Here is an 18,013-nt window from a genome sequence, read left to right on the forward strand (position 1 = left end):
TTGTGTCAAGTTATTCACTTGGCCAGCTTGTTACATTGTATTTTTAGAATAGTTTTTACATAGAGATCCAGAAATCCTACAAACCCCATCATTACATATATTTGCATATTCACGATATATATATATATATATATATGTGCTTATAAAGATCTTGCAGATGTTTTATTTTATTTATTTGTTCTAAACAAGATCACTGGATTATTCATTGTCGTAATCACACTATAATCCATTTCTACGTGGCTGCAAGATTACTGTATTTTTTTTAAGAATCTGTTTTCCGAATTTTTTTAATTAAATAGTACAGATGAGAAGAGCCTGATTTCCATTTATAAAAAAAAAATTGCGGGGGTATATCTAGTCTCGATAGTTTGACCAAATCACTCAAGAGAACTCCTAAAATGGGTTTCTTAATTTCAATAGGTCGTGAGAAGAATACATAAGTTAGACCAAGAAATCGCTAATTCGCTATAGTACAAATTATTTCGTTTTACTAAAAGTCCCTTTTGAACTCTAGGTTTTGCTACGTATATATAATGTAATAATCCTGTTATTGGCTTGTATTTTTTCTTGAGCCAAGAGTCGAAGCGAGTTTTTAACACATGCAATGCAACTCTCAAAAATAAGACTCCATTGTTTAGAAGAATCTCATTATCTTCCATTATATTTTGCTTATAGTGGTCCTGACTTGGTCACTTAAGAGCATCTTAGTTTAGGCTAAAATGTGTCCCCCAAAGGACAACAAACATCTCCTTGGCACACGCGTGAAGTCATCTTCTATTACTACTATACTTTCTTTACCATATTTATCACTAAGATCCTATTTGTCTCCACCAACCAACATTAATTGTTCTTATTAATAAAGAATTATTTAAACAAACAAAAGTTGGGTTCCATATGTATACATGTATAGGGAAAATGGGCTATGCGGTGTATATAATACATATATGATGAATGATGATGATTGGTAGTATATGTCATTAGAAAAGCTTTTGACTTGCATATAAAATGTTTCATGGACCTCTTTCGTTTTGTTGGGTCACACCAGTGGTCATTTTAGCTGGAAAGTTCTTTGCTTGTGGGTTCATATATTATGAACGACTACAAAAGTGAAACTGTAACATTGTTTTATCAAATAAAAAATATAGTTTGTTGATCAATGCCTGTAATTTAAACTGTTAGTGTGTAGAAGTACACATAATTGATTAATCACGAACCATATATTTTGTTTTCAGAGTGAATATATTACAGTATAACATTAAATAAAAATTGTAAAGCTTAGGATACTCCAAAGAAATAAGCTTTAAATTGTATAAATCAAGATGTTTAGGCTACTCCAAAGATTAATTACCCATTCAACTGACTGAAAACCTTTGACAATATGAGTTAGATTGTGTTAAGGCAAAACTCGATTAGATATATTCGATAGTAAAATGGAATATATCACTTAAATGCAACTTCGCCTAAACTAGTACTACCACTGCCACTTAATAGTTAATATTCACACCCACACGCATGCACACATGGCTTTGACTTTGACCAATCAGTTTCCGATTTTGTCCTTGATTTTATTAGTTTTACGTTATTATAGGGAGGGGTTTTCCATGAGAAAACCTTTCATTAAAAGATAAATACGGCTAGCAACCTCTCAACTATATTTATAATGTCGAAACCTTTCAACTAAATTTCCTAAATGATTTAACCTCTTTGTCAACAGTGTTATTAAATCTAAACAAGTTACTTTTAAATCAAATTATATGACTAAAAAATATTTAAATCAAAATATATACGACTAAAAAATTTAAGGGAAAAATCAATGTATCTCAAGTTATAAAACTATGCATATATTTTCTTTTTCAAGGTGAACCAAATGCATGATGAATATATTTACAGTAAACACATCATTCGTTAAAGGCTTTTGTGCTTTTGTGGTTTAATACATATTTTCTTTAGTCAGAGTAATTACGTTGTAAAATATATTTAAATCTCTATTGTCAATCTATAGTTTTGAAAAGTGAGATGATTTATCTAAATATCAGTAATATAAAACCAATGGAACATATTACTGTTTTTAGCGGTATCAGAATGTAGTTCAAAAATTCAGTTCAAATCTAGTTTGTAAAATAAATATCCCACATTTAGAAAAGGCGTTTTGAAAAAGTGAAAAAAAAGAGAGAAAATGTTTAGATATTTTCTGAAAAACCAAAGTAAAAAAGAGGAGACAAGAGTGAGAGAGAGAAACATTGGATCCACAAGTAAAACATTTATTATTTTTCAAGTTTGGTTTTTAATGAGAGTAAATGAAAGGCTTAATAATATATTCTGCTTTTCTTCACCAGTGTCTTCTCCACTACGTGCGCTATATAAATTTTCTCCCTCATTTTTTCGCAGATTCCTTTCTCCTCGAGATAAAAAAAGAAACAAAAAAAAACAAAAACTCTTTTCTTTTCCTCTCCCGACTTCTCTTAACCTCTCAGAAAGTGACTCAGACTCAGGAAAAAAAGGGTTTTTGCTTTTCGGGTTTAGCGAAGAAATCTTTCCATCTTCCTTAAATCTTTGATCGAAGCTTTGAAACCCAAATGGGACCTCGCTGCTCTAAGCTATCTCTCTGTTGGTGGCCAACTCATCTGAAATCAACTCCCAACGACGCTTCTGATCTAGGTACATAAACTTATAAAGTCTTTAGCTTTCCGCCATTTTCATTCTCTCTGCTTAAAAAGTTGAGGTTTTTCTCTTTCCCCGACAGAAAACGGAACGGACGATTTGCGGACGTTTACGGAGTTTAGCTTCGACCAACTACGAGCTGCTACTTCAGGATTCTCAACGGACAGCATCGTCTCCGAACACGGCGTTAAAGCTCCTAATGTCGTGTATAAAGGCAGACTTGAAGATGATCGATGGATCGCTGTTAAGCGCTTCAACAGATCCGCTTGGCCCGATACTCGTCAATTTCTTGTACGAACTCTGAATAAATTTCATTCCTTTCCTATATTTCCATTGATGGGTCTATCATTCACAGTTCGAAATCGAATTTGAAAGCTCTGCATTTGGTGAAGATACTGGTTTTTGGGTTGTATTTTTTTATCGGAGCTTTGTTGTTTACTGTTCCATTTGATTGATCTTTAGGAGGAAGCAAAAGCTGTGGGGCAGTTGAGGAATGAGAGGTTGGCTAACTTGATTGGATTCTGTTGTGAAGGAGATGAGAGATTGCTCGTTGCCGAGTTTATGCCTTATGAAACTCTCTCTAAGCATCTCTTCCACTGTAAGTCTTTTCACCATCTCCAAGAGACGAGCAACAGTTTTATTTGTTTGGTTTGATTCTCTTTGTCTTGTCTCCATGCCTCTGAGTTCGAACACACTGTTTAGGAGATTTAATTGGAAATTTCTGTTTTTGGTTCTAGCTTTTTTGGTAGAAGACTGAAAATTAGATCTTTAAATGCTCGTATTTTATATCTGATGAAAGAATCATCTTTCGTTACTATTGGTATGAGACTTCCAATTTTGACAAAAAGTTTTAATTAATAATGCAGGGGATAGCCAGCCAATGAAGTGGGCAATGAGAGTGAGAGTGGCTTTGTATCTTGCACACGCACTCGAGTATTGCAGCAGTAAAGGCCGCGCCTTGTACCATGATCTCAATGCTTACAGAATATTATTTGACCAGGTCCATCTCGAGCTTGCTATCTTCTCTAATATCTCTTTCTTATTGTGGATTACATTCATGTTTCTCTTAACCTATGGGATGCTAATGAAGAATTGTGGGGTTTTCATGTAAGTTGCGGTTAAAGGGATTCTGATAATGTCTTATTATCTGGGTTACAGGATGGTAACCCGAGATTATCTTGCTTCGGTCTTATGAAGAATAGTAGAGATGGGAAGAGTTACAGTACAAATTTGGCTTTTACACCTCCTGAGTACCTAAGAACAGGTCAGTTGCTGAATATGAGATGCAGTGGCGTCAAGTTATGTGTTTGTTGATTGACAAAGTTATCATATTGATCTTATGAATCGATGTGTGTTTATTAAATTCTCTTACAGGGAGAGTGATTCCGGAGAGTGTGGTTTACAGCTTCGGAACGCTGGTTCTAGATCTTCTCAGCGGCAAACACATACCACCAAGTCATGTAAGTGCACATTCACAAGCACCTAAACATACTTCAACTTCTCTTAGGAAGAGTTCTTGATCTGTTAGCTTCTTCTCATTAAACCAAAAAAGGTTGATTAAGATTCCGTATGCTTTACCATTGTTCTACAGGCGCTTGATCTGATTCGTGGGAAGAACTACCAGATGCTGATGGACTCTTGTCTTGATGGTCATTTCTCTAACGATGATGGAACCGATTTGGTTCGCTTAGCTTCCCGATGTTTACAGTATGAAGCTCGTGAAAGGCCAAATGTGAAATCTCTCGTGGCCTCACTGGCTCCTCTTCAGAAGGAAACTGACGTATGCTCTCACTATATCACCTTACTTTTACGCATTGACCATTCAAGTCTTGTGACTTCCCTTCTTCTTATCAAATCTTTGTTGTTTTCTTCAGGTCCCATCTTATGTCTTGATGGGGATTCCACACGGAGCTGCTTCTCCAAAGGAAACAACTTCTTTAAGCCCTCTCGGCGACGCTTGTTCAAGACTTGATCTCACCGCTATACATTCAATTCTCGAAAAGGTTGGATACAAAGACGACGAGGGCATAGCGAATGAGGTATGTACATGAACACGAAGCTTCTTCTTCTACATCTTCTATGAGGTCGATGACCTTAAAGTGTTCTTCAATTGAAATCATCTTCTTAAATTGTTTGATGAACTTAACGATCTGATCATTGTTTCATTTGTGATACAGCTTTCGTTCCAAGTGTGGAACGACCAGATTCAGGAGACCTTAAACGCCAAGAAACAAGGAGATGCTGCGTTCAAAGGCAAAGACTTTGTCACTACCATTGAATGTTACACGCAGGTAAGGAATAAAAATTCGGTTACATGAATTTTTTTTTTTCTTAAAGTTGTTTACTTTCCTGAAACCCAGAAACATAATTCCCCGAAAACTCAACTCAAACCGTGTTTCTGTGTTCTTTGATTTCGTTCTGCAGTTCATTGAAGATGGCACAATGGTATCGCCGACGGTTTTTGCAAGGAGATGTTTGTGTTATTTGATGAGCAACAAGCCTCAAGAGGCTCTTGGTGATGCAATGCAGGCGCAAGTTGTGTCTCCTGAGTGGCCAACGGCTTTCTATCTTCAGGCCGCTGCTCTCTTCAGCCTTGGAATGGATAAAGACGCTTGCGAAACCCTAAAAGACGGAACTTCCTTGGAAGCCAAGAAACAGAACAACAGAATCTGAAAACTTCAAGTGTATATGTTTTCTGATTGGATTCTGAAAAAGCCTCATTGTCTTTTGTTTTTTTGTTTTTTTTTTGAAGCATTTGAGCTCAGCTCATGCTAAATTTGTCGTTTCCAATTTGAAGAGATGATTCAAACTTCAAATGTTAAATCAAAAGAATGATCTTTCTCATTTATGCCCAAGTTGCTAGTGATATCTTCTTTGAACATAATTTAACACAACTATCTCCCAGTATTTATCTATTATCAGTCTTCAAAGCCAAAGATGTTTGTGTCTGTAACCAAAAGAGCCAAGGCTCCCTAGATCACACCGAGGTTTCACCAAGCCGGAGTAGAGATGAGTATTATACAAGATGTAAAGCTCACAAGTCACAACAATCTAAAAGCTACCGAGTTTTTACAGCTACAAAACGTGTGAATAATCAAGCAACAGGAGGGATTTTGATTCAGCGATTGCAAGCGGCTCATGAACAGGAGAAGAGCGAGCGCGTGCGTGGCAGGCCAGAGAGAGAGAGAGAGAGAGAAAGATGGAAATCGCTTCACTTGAGGACTTTGAAGTGAAAGAGCCAGGAAACGATGAAGGCGAAGACCATGGCGGCAAGCAAGAAGTTCATGACTCGGCGACCATGCCAGCATCCTTGTGGCTCTGTCTGAATCTGAGCTTGTCCTGCAACTGCTTGTGAATGGGCAGAGACCGTGCTCTCTGGGTTAGACTGTTCGCCAGCCACATTCAGGGCCATTGCGCCGCATATCTCACATGTCCTGCTCAGATTCACAGATAAATACTAATCAGTATAGCCTTTAGAGACTCTCTCTTCATCTTCTTAACACACAAGAAGAAGATCTTACTCTAACCGGTTTCCACTGCCTAAGACAATGCAAAGACGCAAAACAGAAGCTAGACAGAGCAATGGGTATAAAGGTGATTGGTATGCTGCAAGATTCTCAGTGCAGCTACAAAAACAAGCCTTTGAAACTGAATAATTTTTGAAGCAAATCGGAGGCTTTAAAAGAGAGATTTGAGATAATAAAAAATCAATCCAAATGTGTAGGAAAATATGAACCTGAGACACAAGTTGACAACACATGGGAACAAAAACTGAATAATTCAACAAAAAAAAATTGGTGGCCACAGAACTGTAGATTCCAGCTTCAGTAGACAATCTTTCTAATAAGCAATCATATAGATCTCTAGAAATCAGACAAGAAAAAAAAGATTAAAGTACACAAAACAAATAATTTCGTTTTCTCATAAAAAAGATTCATCCTTTAACTATTTTCACAGAATCATCAGAATCCGTAGAATTTTCAAGCAAATAAAAAACAAATAGTAAGTATTCGAGAAAATTTGAGGATACTTACATGTTTCCTTTGATCTTGAACCAAGTTTCAGCACACTTACTGTGAGCTACACCCAAATCACCTTTACAAGAGCAACCCAATTGCAAAGGCAAACCATAATACTCTTCTTCATCATCTTCTCTTGCTTCATCTTCTTCATCTTCTTCTTGGTGTTCATCAGAATCATCTTCTTCTTCATCTTCTTTGTTAGTCTCTAAAGGCAGATGACAGATCCTGCAATCTCTACCTTCTTTCTTCTTCTTCTTCTTCTTCTTCCTCTTTCTCCTCCTCGTCCTCTTCTTCTTACCACAAGAATGTAGTGTCTTCGCCGGCACCGTCACACCGCCGCTCTCTAAATCGACCTCCGACAAGGAATCCAAGTCGGATGATTCGCCGTCGATGCTAATTTCGACGGAGTACGGCGAGTCGCTTGGATTCGCCAAATGGTGATGAGATCCAAAAGCAAAAGAAGGCATTTTTCGCTTGAGGATTAAAGCAAAGAGGACATGGGTTTTACGAGGAAACAAAAGAAAGAAAAAAAATAAGCAACGAAAGAAAAGAAAAAGCTAATTTTGTCTTTGGAGGGTTTATTGCAAATTTTGTTTATATTTTTTTGTATTTTTATTTTTATTTGCAGAGAGAAGAAATGTTGGAGAAAGAGAAAGGAAGTAGCTTTGGACAAAAGAGCAGCTTCTGTTCTGTTCCTTTAATTATTATTTTTTTGTCTAAAACAAAATTTTACTTCTTGTTTTTGTCTCCTTCAAGTTTGGAAGATATTTCAAACCGAGTGCTTTTTAACATTGTTAGATCCCGTGGTACGGATTCATAATTCATGATTCTACATTAAATTTCCACTTAATTTTTTCATACATATTCAGTTGATGAATTAACTTCTCTCTTTTTTTCTTTTTCTTTTTTCCCTGAGTAAGAGTGGAATGGTTTGTTACTTTGTTTTAATATTATTAATTAAAAGTATAACTTCTTTTTTCGCTAAAAACTGAAGTATAGCTTTTAAAGTAGAGACTCTTTAGAGTATAGAATTATCACCAACTTTAGATATATCAAGTGTTCGATTAGTTGTTGATATTGTATTTGTAACTTTTAATTATTACCGTTAGATGGTGAATAACGGGTTTGGAAATTAATATTTGTAACTTCAGATAAATTGAACAAATAAAAAAAATGTTTTGGATTGAGTTTAAGGATGAAGTACAGTTGTACAAACCCACGTTACTTCAAAATCTTTAACTGGACGGAAACAAAAAAAATTTTAGTATTTTTAGTACTTTCCTTGATTTCTTCAATAAGTTACGGTTTTTTTTTCCTTTTTTTCCAAAATTCTTTTGTTAAGCAGTACCTTTCTTCTATGAATTAGATTACTTCTGTTAAAGGTTCGTTCTAATTTATTAGTACATTACTTCCATCAGTTGGACTGTTTAGATTTTAGTTAGAGATTGGTATATAAAATAATATCCTCATAAAATTCTAATTGTGATTTGAAGTTTGTTAGAAAATGTAATAGTGTAGGGTTTTGTTGAAAAGTATATACACAGGAGGTCAATTTGAAATTGTTAAGAAGTCGAGGGGCATTGCTGAAACAAGACATAGAAATCACTGTCAATGTCAGTGGCTGTGTCAGGATGTAACAATGTTGGCTGGGAGGAAACTCACCGTTTCTTTAATAAGTATTGTTCGAAAGAAAATTAAAAGAACACCACATATCACAAATTTTCTTCTTTTTTGTTAAACACAAATCACAATTTAAAAATTTATTTGCTATTATTCAGTACTTGGAGTTAAGAAATGTAAACCGTTTTTTAAATTAACTTATTGTATTCGATTAGATTTAAAGTTACTTATGTTTTTTTTTTTTGTAACTATATAGCATGGCATACACTGAGTAGTTTAAAATCCTCCTGTTTATTTATATCAATTTTCTAGCCTGATTTTTTCAATCATATTTGATTTTACTAGATGATAAATATTTTTGTATAAAAGTAGCTACAAAGTAAAAAACTTTTTATAAAATTAAGTTTCAATATATTAATGGCTACAATATATATAAACATGATTATTGACATTGATGAAAAAAGTATAAACATGTTTGTGAAAATTTCACGAACATGTTCTTTTATAGAGCATAAAAAAAATCTAAGCTACACATTACTCGAAGATAAACTCAAAAGCTATAAATAAACTTACCCTTTTTTTTAAAGTATCATACTTTTCTGTTTAAATCGTATACTTTTATTGAACGCTGGAGACAAAACTATATATGATAGGGCAATTCTCAAATGCAGTTCTCTTGCCACGAAAACGGCTAACCAACAAATGATAGGGCAATTCTCAAATGATATGTGAACCACAGGACATCTCATAGACAAAACAACAAGATCAAGATAATACGATACTCCCTCCGTTACAGAACAAGTTCATACTTAATACTAGCAAAATCCTAGGCTCAGTGATGCAGGCACATTAAAAAATCTTAACTCAAGAAGCGTAAAGTCAACACAGAACCCGAACATGATCGTCCCTGAAGATTATGAGAGGTAGCCACAACAATAGAAGTAACCGATCAGGAAGCTTGGACTTCAGGGGTTGCAGAGTTTGTTGCAGGTGCGGTCTTTGATAGGTTTGGAATATACTTCCAGCAGCGTTTGTGAACTCCACTAATCTTCTTTGGAGCTTCCGCAGCTCGCAAGCCTGCATTTTTAAGAATGTATATGTATGTTAGTCTCATGGAGAAGCTGCATAAAGAAGATTAGTGAGTAGACTAAACGCACCTGTATAGCAAAACAAAACAAAAACCATCTCACAACTCACCAATGCCATTAATACCATCGAGTTTCAGATATTTTTTACTTGATTTTACATGACGAAAAGGTTAGAACTTAAAGTCTTTTTCTTGGAATCATATTTCTTGGAATCAAGTGTTGTATTTTCCTGATAAAGATCTTGAATTTAGAAAAGCCAGATGAAGAACAAAAACTTACCATCTTTGTGAACAATCCCCCAAGCTTTCCCATGCTTACCATCCTGCATTTGAATCCAAAAATCACCCAGATTTAGCTAAAGAAGAAGCCCCAATGATTTGGTGATAAACACATTTTCTCAGCATACGGAACCTAGATGTACAAATCTTCAATCAAACATGAATTGGGTATGTACATAAGTACAAATTTGCAGCTAGCAATCGACCATTTCATGGAAGAGACAAGGAAAGAGAGAGAGAGAGAGAGAACCTTATAGAGATTGATCTTTGTGATTTCATAAGAGATTCCGTTCCAGTGAGCTTTAGCCATATGGTATCCGATTCCCCAGTTGGGTAAGAACTGAGCTACCTCGATTAGGTTCTTCTTCTTCTTTCGTTTAGGCTTAATCGATTCGGAGCTAGGTTTTTCGCTCGACGGAGACGCCGCCGGCGCAGAGAAATTTCTCAGGAGATTGAACGAGAGTCTTAAACCACCGAGGGTTTCGGTTCTAGAGACTGCTCTCTTCACAAGGCTCGCCGCCATTTTCTCTCTCTCTTTGTTCCGTCACTGTTGAATTTCTGGCCGATCGGCGACTGAGGTTTTAGGAGAAGGAGAGAAGAACTAGATGTTTTGGTTTATTCACAAACAGAGCCAATAATATTTTATAAAATTACAATCCCACCCCATTACTTCTGCAATTTGCCAAATAAGTACAAGACAAGACAAACCATTCAGCAATGTGTTATTGATAAGGCAGCCACAAAAATTCATACAGCACAAACTCCAATTCCGGTAAAAATCTTGTATGTGAGAGAAACGTGGAAGATGCTCAATAATACTAACATGTGAATGCTAATAAACAGTATATATATAACATGTATGTGTTACGATCAAAGCATACCAAAAGCATGAAGTAGGTCATAATATAATGCAATGCAATTGGAAATAATATGAAGGAAATCCCAGTTTTACTCGATAATGACAACATTTAAGTATTTAAAAAAACTACCAAACTACAAGAAAAGTTTATTATAACTTAACTGCATGAACTCTGATAAGATATGAGTTGCTAGAGAATGTTCAGCAACAGTCTTTAGCGTCAAATGATTTGAGTTTGGCTTTCTGAAGGAATTGAGTACTCAAATTTAAAATGCATAATGAAATAATTTCTCTCTCTCTATCCTGAACTTCTAAATCTGATTTCTTCATTTTTGTTTGGATTGCCAAATGGAGAAGAATCCGCAGGGGTTCTAACAAAAAAAAAGAAAAACAAAAGCATGTCAACTTAGAAGTTAAGTTTATATACAAATCCGAGCTAAAGTCTGATGCAGAATAAGCTTGAACACACTTACGTTTTAAGTTTCTTCGCGTCCTGTTTGATCACAAAAACCATATCCATTGACTGTTGTTGGTGCTCCTTCGTCTGAGAGTGCAAATCTTAACCTTTTATTAGGCCATGTTGCCCTTTCACTAGAATTTGGTAAAGGTCCCACGTCTCCCTAAAGAGCAAAGAAACCAAAAGAGGGAGAGACAAGACGTGAGAATCAAGCTTAACATATCTCAAGATGAAGAGGTAAATTTAAATACTAAAATCTTAACTGGAAATGATTCAGCATCACCGGGGAATCCTTGCAAGGTATACCTACTCCTAAATCCAACATCTCCAGGTTGAAGAGCATTGCTATCAAAACCAACTCCTTCTATCAGTTCTCCTCTTCTTATATGATTGGGAACATCAACTGGTCCAATCATATCAGCATCTCCCATTTGAATATCACCATCTTTAAACTCACTCCTAGGCAAATGCAATCTGTAACCACCTTCAATATCCGTCGTTCCCACTCTATTACCCCATTGTCCATGATCTGAAGGCCCATACCCATGAGAAGGCATCCCAAGGTGTTCACTTACAGGAATTCTTGGTCCACGTCTGAACTGTTCTTCTCCCAAGTCGATAAGAAGTTGGGATGATCTTGAAGTAGGTCTTAAACCGAAACTTGGCTCATGCTTTTCATCACCCCTGACCGGTGATCTCTCTTCAAAGACTCTATCCAATGATCCTGAAGAATAAGCTCTAGATCTTTCCACATCATCACCGTCTATGTGAAAAGTCCTTAGGTAACGCTTGAGAACAATGTTCAAGTCGGCAAGTCTAGCTGATTCTAATGAGGCAGGGTTCAGTGGAGTACTATTCAGAGAAGGATCATCTTCAGTGTCTTTTTTATCTACTACAGGACTCTTCCCTAGGTTTACCCAGCGGTTTCCAACATTTTCCTCCATCACTTGCTTGCCTTTTTCAGTGTTGGTTGAATAAGAGGTTGATATGGCTCCTCTACCATCTAACATTGCTTCAGAACCTTGTTTCCCAAGTGTATGATAGAGAGGTACCTGATCTTGGTTCCTCGCCGTATGTTGATGTGCCAATGAAGGCTTTGACAAAGGGTGCAAAACTAAGCTTTCAGAGACTGGGGCTCCTCCGTACTTACGCACCGGCTGCTTCACATACTCATGAAGCCTTGTTGATTGACCTTGTAAAGAAGGCTGATGTGTTTGCATCGTAGGGGGAGAGTGAGGTGGGCAAACATGCGGCACCTGTTGAGAGAGAACAGCATGAGGCTGATGCAAAGCAAAACTCTGAGATTGGAGATGTGGTTGCTCTTGCTCCTGAGAGTGAGTGTGAGCCATATACTGAACTGTTGGCTGAACATAGGGTACTTGATGTTGGCTAGCATCATGTGGAGCTAAACCTGGAAGATGCATAAATGGTTGTTGTTGATGCATGTAGAATCCGGAGTCGTTGTGGTAATCCTGCTGATATCGTTGCTGGTACCATTCCTCTTGATTCAGCGTTGCATCATGCATAACATGAGCATTTGATTGAGAGGTGGGTACATCAGCATTACTCTGATCAATGGAAGCATGAACTTGTGGGAGTCCCTTGAAAAAGCATTTATGACAAAAGCTATTGGTAAGAGTTATATAAGAAACAAGCAAGTTAATATCTTCTTTTAACATAAAAAATATGATAAACAGACTCACAGGACAAACTTGAATATGCTCCTGTTCTTGACGATGCGCAATTAGGATTCCGCACCAATTGCATACAATAGGAGAGCCACCGAAAATACATCTTGAGCAATGTGATGAGCTATCAGACAAATAGCCCAACCATTTGCATCCACTTTTTAGGTATAAACAATGCACTATGATTTTGCCTAGAGTATCAGCAAGCACTTTATTTGATTCCACGAGTGGCTGAAAAAAGACAAACGAGGATTTGGCTTTGATTAGTATAAAAGACAAGTAAACACAAGAGACAAAAGAGCCACACCAAGACAAAAAAAAAAAAAAAAAACCTTTGCATCTGTTTTCGTCACCAAGTAACTATCATAAGGGCACGTCATAGTGGTGCTTGCGATGTAAGCTAAACACGGCTTACAGTATAAGTGAGAACATTTAGACTGGAGAGCTTCGTTGGGGTCAATAACAAGCTGGCAAACAGCACATAAATACTCCAATGGAAGCGATTGAATGTCCGGTACGCACTCGATGTCGAAAACCATTTTCCTTTTTATTGAATTCCGATTTTTTTTTAAAGGGTTTTCGTCGTCGCCTAATCACAAAGCAAAATCAAACAACTCTATGAGAGATAAAAAAAATCAATCTTTTCAGTTCATTTTTTTCCTATCATTTACTTGTGTCCACCACGCATATCGAATTCATATGATGATACAAACATTTTCTCGAGCTTCCCACTATCAATTGCAAACGAAATGGAAGAAATGGAATTTAATTACAATGGAAAGAGGAGACGCAAGTTATGGATTCCTCTAACGAAAGTAAAAATGGAGATCAATTAGGTCTACGAGAAACTTACGAGTTACGAGTAATCACCAGAGTAAGACAGGAGAGTTGGTGGCCAGATAAGACAAACAATATTTGAGTGGTTTTACGGTAACTACATATGATAAGCTCGCATTCACTCTTTTTTTTTTCACCTTTGTCTGAAACTGAGACAAAACTTGAATAAATAGTCAATCTTATTCTTTAGATTTTCTTATCTTGTTGAAATCTCTTGAAGAACCATTATAAGCACTTTCCATCCACACAATTGGTGCAATTACAAATCTAATGAAATCTAGTAATCCAGTCAAATTTTACAATAACTAGTAACTACATATTCAAGTTTTCACATTTCAAAGATAACAATATATCCGTATTTTAAACTTGGTCAAAATTTAAAAAAACTATATAAGTTCGTGCACTTTTTTAGGTGATTATTTTTTTCTTTGTATTTACTAATGAAATATATTAATAAAAACTTGACAAAAAAACAAAAATACTAATGAAATTATCATGTAAATGCAATCATATATGAAATTGAATTATCTACTAACTAAATAGGTTCGCGCTTTTTTAAAAAAAAAAAAAAATCTTTTTTCTCTTTTAATTTCTGACCAAATCTCAAAAACTTAATTTAAACGATAAAAAAATTTCTAAAATCATTATACTAATGTTCTAAGATTCACCCTGTCTATAACTGATATGCATTTGTTATTTGACTACAGGAGGCAAATCTCCTGCCGGATTCATATACAAAATTTTCTTCCAATAATGATAAATGTGATAGCTGTGATAATTTTCAAAGTTGATATCTAGTTTTCCTAAAACAAAGAAAGGTCAAATGTACATTTTGAATCTTTTAAAAACATCCGAAGTGCGAACCATGTTCCAACAATAAATTATCTTTAAACCGGTTTCAATTTGACAAAGAAAAAAGAAAAAAAAATTCCAATTTACTTGTATTATATTTTAATCCATTTCATCATGTCTCCGATTCCTCTAGTGTCTTTTGATGTCGATTGAACTAACATTGCGTAGTAACCTTCCAACTGACACAGAGGGTCTCTAGTCCTGGCTAATGAGTAATGACGTGTTTAACGTTGATTAGAAAACACAAAACAGATTAAAATCTTATTAACTGAAACTTAAAAAAAAAAAAAAAAAACCTTTAATAATAGTACGTGTGGAAATAGTAACACGATGGTGGATTGAGACTCTGTACTTGTTTTCTGAAATCGTTACGCCATTGGAGTCGCTTTTAAATCTTGATCTCACTTTTCTTCATTACTACTCTAAATCATTGAGATAGCAGAGAATCCCAATCTTAAGATCATCATCATTGTTAGAGAGAAAGTGTATTGTTCTTAATTTAGCTCTTTCATCTTTGCCCAATCGGTGCTTCCGAGATTTCGCTTATCTTGTTCCTATCTTTATAGAGCAAACAATGGCGGATCTCAAACCCAGGATCGAGATTTCGTTCCTTGAAACCTTCATTTGTAGCGCTTTCGCAGCTTGTTTTGCTGAGGTATTTAGTCGTTTCGCTTTTCTCATTTTCACCTTGGATTGTTTATTAGCTCACTCGCAGATTGGAAGTTTCAATCGGTGAAATTTTCCTGGATTCGATAAATTTTGGTGTTAGATTTTGCATTATAGTTTATTTCTTCAGTTCATTCACTTGTCACTGAAGAAGTAGCCATTTTTGTTCTGCCAGAGAAATTTGTTTCAGACTATTGATGGGTTAGTAGTCTACGACTCTAAGTCCATTTTTGGGAATTTTTGGTGTTAAGTGTTTATGTATATATACTAGTTTAGTAATTCTGGAAAATTTGGCAAAGCAATTAAGTGCGAATTTCCTACATTTTGACAATTTTGACTTTTCGAAAGTTTCTTTGCTACTTGTTGTTGTGTTTCTTTGTATGTGTTGCTTTACTCCTTTGAAGTCAGATGCTGATTCGCATTTTACCGACTGATGAGTGAGTGATGTGATGTTGCAGTTATGTACAATACCGTTGGACACAGCCAAAGTAAGGCTTCAGCTCCAAAGAAAGATCCCCACCGGAGACGGTGAGAGTTTGCCCAAGTACAGAGGCTCATTGGGTACTCTATCTACCATAGCAAGAGAAGAAGGTATTTCAGGGCTTTGGAAAGGTGTAATTGCAGGACTGCATCGTCAATGTATCTATGGTGGCTTGAGGATCGGGTTATATGAGCCTGTCAGTCTCTCTCTCTGATCACTTAATGTCCTTCTCTCTGATCACTTAACCTCCTTTTATGTACTCTCTTATATCTGATGATACCTTACGATATCTCTGGCCAGGTCAAGACATTTTTGGTTGGAAGTGACTTTATTGGGGATATTCCACTATATCAAAAGATTCTTGCAGCTTTGTTAACCGGTGAGTCCAGTTCTTCATTTTGTAGCGATGAGCTTAACGCTATGCGCTATGCGCCATGGCGGTCGCTATGGTCGCTACACATAACTAAAAGTGTTAATCTCACAATCTCTAAAAACCAGACATTCTCAAAGCATAAATATCCAAAAACCAATGCATAAAAATCAAAGACCAAAGCATAAATATCCAAAAACCAATGCATAAAAATCAAAAACCAAAGCATAAATATCCAAAAACCAATGCATAAAAATCAAAAACCAAAGCATAAATATCGCTATAGCGCACAAAGCGGTTCAGTTTTAGTCAAAAAGCGTCTATAGCGACCGCTTTCCAATAACGATTCGCCATTGAATTCCATAGCGATGAGGACATCGCTACGCGCTATATACGCCATGGCGGTAAAAAAGCACGCTTTTTAAAACACAGATTGGAAGTAATATGAGTGAAAGCACGACATAATAAAGGGAATCTTTTTGTTTTTTGGGTGAAAACAGGAGCTATTGCTATTATAGTAGCAAATCCAACTGATCTTGTTAAGGTTCGGCTTCAATCAGAAGGAAAACTACCGGCTGGAGTTCCTAGGCGTTATTCTGGAGCTGTAGACGCTTATTTCACCATAGTGAAGATGGTTAGTAAACTAATCATCGAATAGAAATGTGTCAAAATACTATTGGTTAGCAGAGAGAGTTATAGCCTTTTGATTTATAAAACAGGAAGGAGTTAGTGCGCTGTGGACAGGGCTTGGTCCTAATATTGCAAGAAACGCGATTGTAAACGCTGCTGAGTTAGCTAGTTATGATCAAATAAAGGAGGTGATATATCTTTCTCATTTCGTTATTCTTTATTAAGAATGTTTGGCTTCTACTTGTGCTCGGTTAGTCTCTGTTTGTTTTAATACTTACATACATATGCAGACAATTATGAAAATTCCAGGCTTCAGAGACAGTGTTCTAACTCATATGCTAGCTGGTTTAGCTGCAGGATTCTTTGCTGTCTGTATCGGTTCTCCAATTGATGTGGTAAGCATTCATTTTCTCCCTTTACATAAAAACAACCACAAAATTACAAGATCATTTAGCTAGCGTCTCATCATTTTCGGTAGCAGTATATTGCAATTCACTTTCAGAGAGAAGTGATAGATCTGAAACAAAAGTGCTAAATGCCTAAAATCAAATGACTTTTTGGGGAACTAACACAAGGGACTAGTAATGATTGAGTACTATTTATAGATTTGTGGCAAAGATTAAATCTTATCATAGAACTTCTATATTCTTGTTTTGCAACATCTTATCACAGGACAATACGGTGTCCCATGCATAGAATGGACAGAGCAGTACCTTGAAAGTGACATTTATGTAGCATCTCACATGTTAATGTCTTCCACAACTGTTGTTTCTGATCTCTTGCTTGGTAATTTGACTTCGGCATATTAGGCTTTGGCAAATGCAGCATTATTAGATAACTATGCTCTACCGAAGAATAGATTAGAATGATGGGAGAGATAACAATGATGTGTTTGGTAATTTTTTTTCCCTTGAGACGGCCATGGTTCTTTTTTATATGGTGTGCCAGGTGAAATCTAGAATGATGGGAGACTCTACTTACCGAAACACAGTCGATTGCTTCATCAAAACGATGAAGACTGAGGTTGATATTTTTTTCCAATCATCCTCTCTCGAGTTCAAATTTAGCCAACTCTCTCTTTGTAAACCAATCATATGTGTGTTTGTTATGGTATCTTTACAGGGAATTATGGCCTTCTACAAAGGGTTTCTCCCGAATTTTACACGACTAGGAACTTGGAATGTCGTTATGTTCCTCACACTTGAACAAGTAAATTGGAATTCTTCTTCTATTCTCTTTTATTTTTTGAGTGACGATGATCAGTATGGTTTTTGGCTCTTCTTTTAATCTTGTTCTCTCTGCTCTATCTTTACTCTGTGGCAGGTGAAAAAAGTGTTTCTAAGAGAAGTACTGTACGATTGATTCTGAGAAGAACCATGTCTTATTACATAATTCTTCTAAGACCTCGAACTGTTAGAGCATATATACTTCTGTGTTATGAGCTTTCTCATTTAGATTAATAATATAGAACATATTATTCAATCTTATTCTATATTTTTCGTTT

General features: G+C 36.0%; 5 protein-coding genes across 5 annotated transcripts; 2 read left to right on the top strand and 3 right to left on the bottom strand.

Annotated features, from left to right (window-relative positions):
* Positions 1–2,394: 2,394 nt before the first annotated feature.
* LOC18017989 (probable serine/threonine-protein kinase BSK3) lies at positions 2,395–5,496 on the top strand. The gene is made up of 10 exons (XM_006400950.2): positions 2,395–2,658; positions 2,744–2,952; positions 3,124–3,259; positions 3,528–3,661; positions 3,820–3,925; positions 4,036–4,121; positions 4,253–4,441; positions 4,536–4,700; positions 4,839–4,952; positions 5,086–5,496. The coding sequence occupies exons 1-10, from the start codon at positions 2,577–2,579 to the stop codon at positions 5,332–5,334; spliced, it is 1,470 nt and encodes a 489-aa protein (XP_006401013.1). The 5' UTR covers positions 2,395–2,576; the 3' UTR covers positions 5,335–5,496.
* A 169-nt stretch (positions 5,497–5,665) lies between these two features.
* On the bottom strand, positions 5,666–7,230 carry LOC18017990. The gene is made up of 2 exons (XM_006400951.2): positions 6,696–7,230; positions 5,666–6,095 (listed from the first exon to the last, which is right to left on the bottom strand). The coding sequence occupies exons 1-2, from the start codon at positions 7,148–7,150 to the stop codon at positions 5,873–5,875; spliced, it is 678 nt and encodes a 225-aa protein (XP_006401014.1). The 5' UTR covers positions 7,151–7,230; the 3' UTR covers positions 5,666–5,872.
* Positions 7,231–9,025: 1,795 nt separating this feature from the next.
* LOC18018702 lies at positions 9,026–10,280 on the bottom strand. The gene is made up of 3 exons (XM_006400952.2): positions 9,920–10,280; positions 9,671–9,713; positions 9,026–9,380 (listed from the first exon to the last, which is right to left on the bottom strand). Exons 1-3 carry the CDS (start codon positions 10,190–10,192, stop codon positions 9,253–9,255), a joined length of 444 nt encoding a protein of 147 aa, XP_006401015.1. The 5' UTR covers positions 10,193–10,280; the 3' UTR covers positions 9,026–9,252.
* A 544-nt stretch (positions 10,281–10,824) lies between these two features.
* On the bottom strand, positions 10,825–11,596 carry LOC112086467. Its single transcript, XM_024155398.1, has 3 exons — positions 11,249–11,596; positions 11,002–11,148; positions 10,825–10,899 (listed from the first exon to the last, which is right to left on the bottom strand). Exons 1-2 carry the CDS (start codon positions 11,540–11,542, stop codon positions 11,005–11,007), a joined length of 438 nt encoding a protein of 145 aa, XP_024011166.1. The 5' UTR covers positions 11,543–11,596; the 3' UTR covers positions 10,825–10,899; positions 11,002–11,004.
* Positions 11,597–14,684: 3,088 nt separating this feature from the next.
* Positions 14,685–18,013, top strand: LOC18018703 (mitochondrial uncoupling protein 2). Its single transcript, XM_006400957.2, has 9 exons — positions 14,685–15,017; positions 15,487–15,705; positions 15,810–15,888; positions 16,380–16,513; positions 16,599–16,697; positions 16,800–16,904; positions 17,458–17,532; positions 17,632–17,718; positions 17,833–18,013. The coding sequence occupies exons 1-9, from the start codon at positions 14,937–14,939 to the stop codon at positions 17,869–17,871; spliced, it is 918 nt and encodes a 305-aa protein (XP_006401020.1). The 5' UTR covers positions 14,685–14,936; the 3' UTR covers positions 17,872–18,013.

Source organism: Eutrema salsugineum, unplaced genomic scaffold (assembly GCF_000478725.1).
Source record: "Eutrema salsugineum unplaced genomic scaffold, Eutsalg1_0 scaffold_2, whole genome shotgun sequence".
In the NCBI taxonomy this organism is placed as follows: Eukaryota; Viridiplantae; Streptophyta; class Magnoliopsida; order Brassicales; family Brassicaceae; genus Eutrema; species Eutrema salsugineum.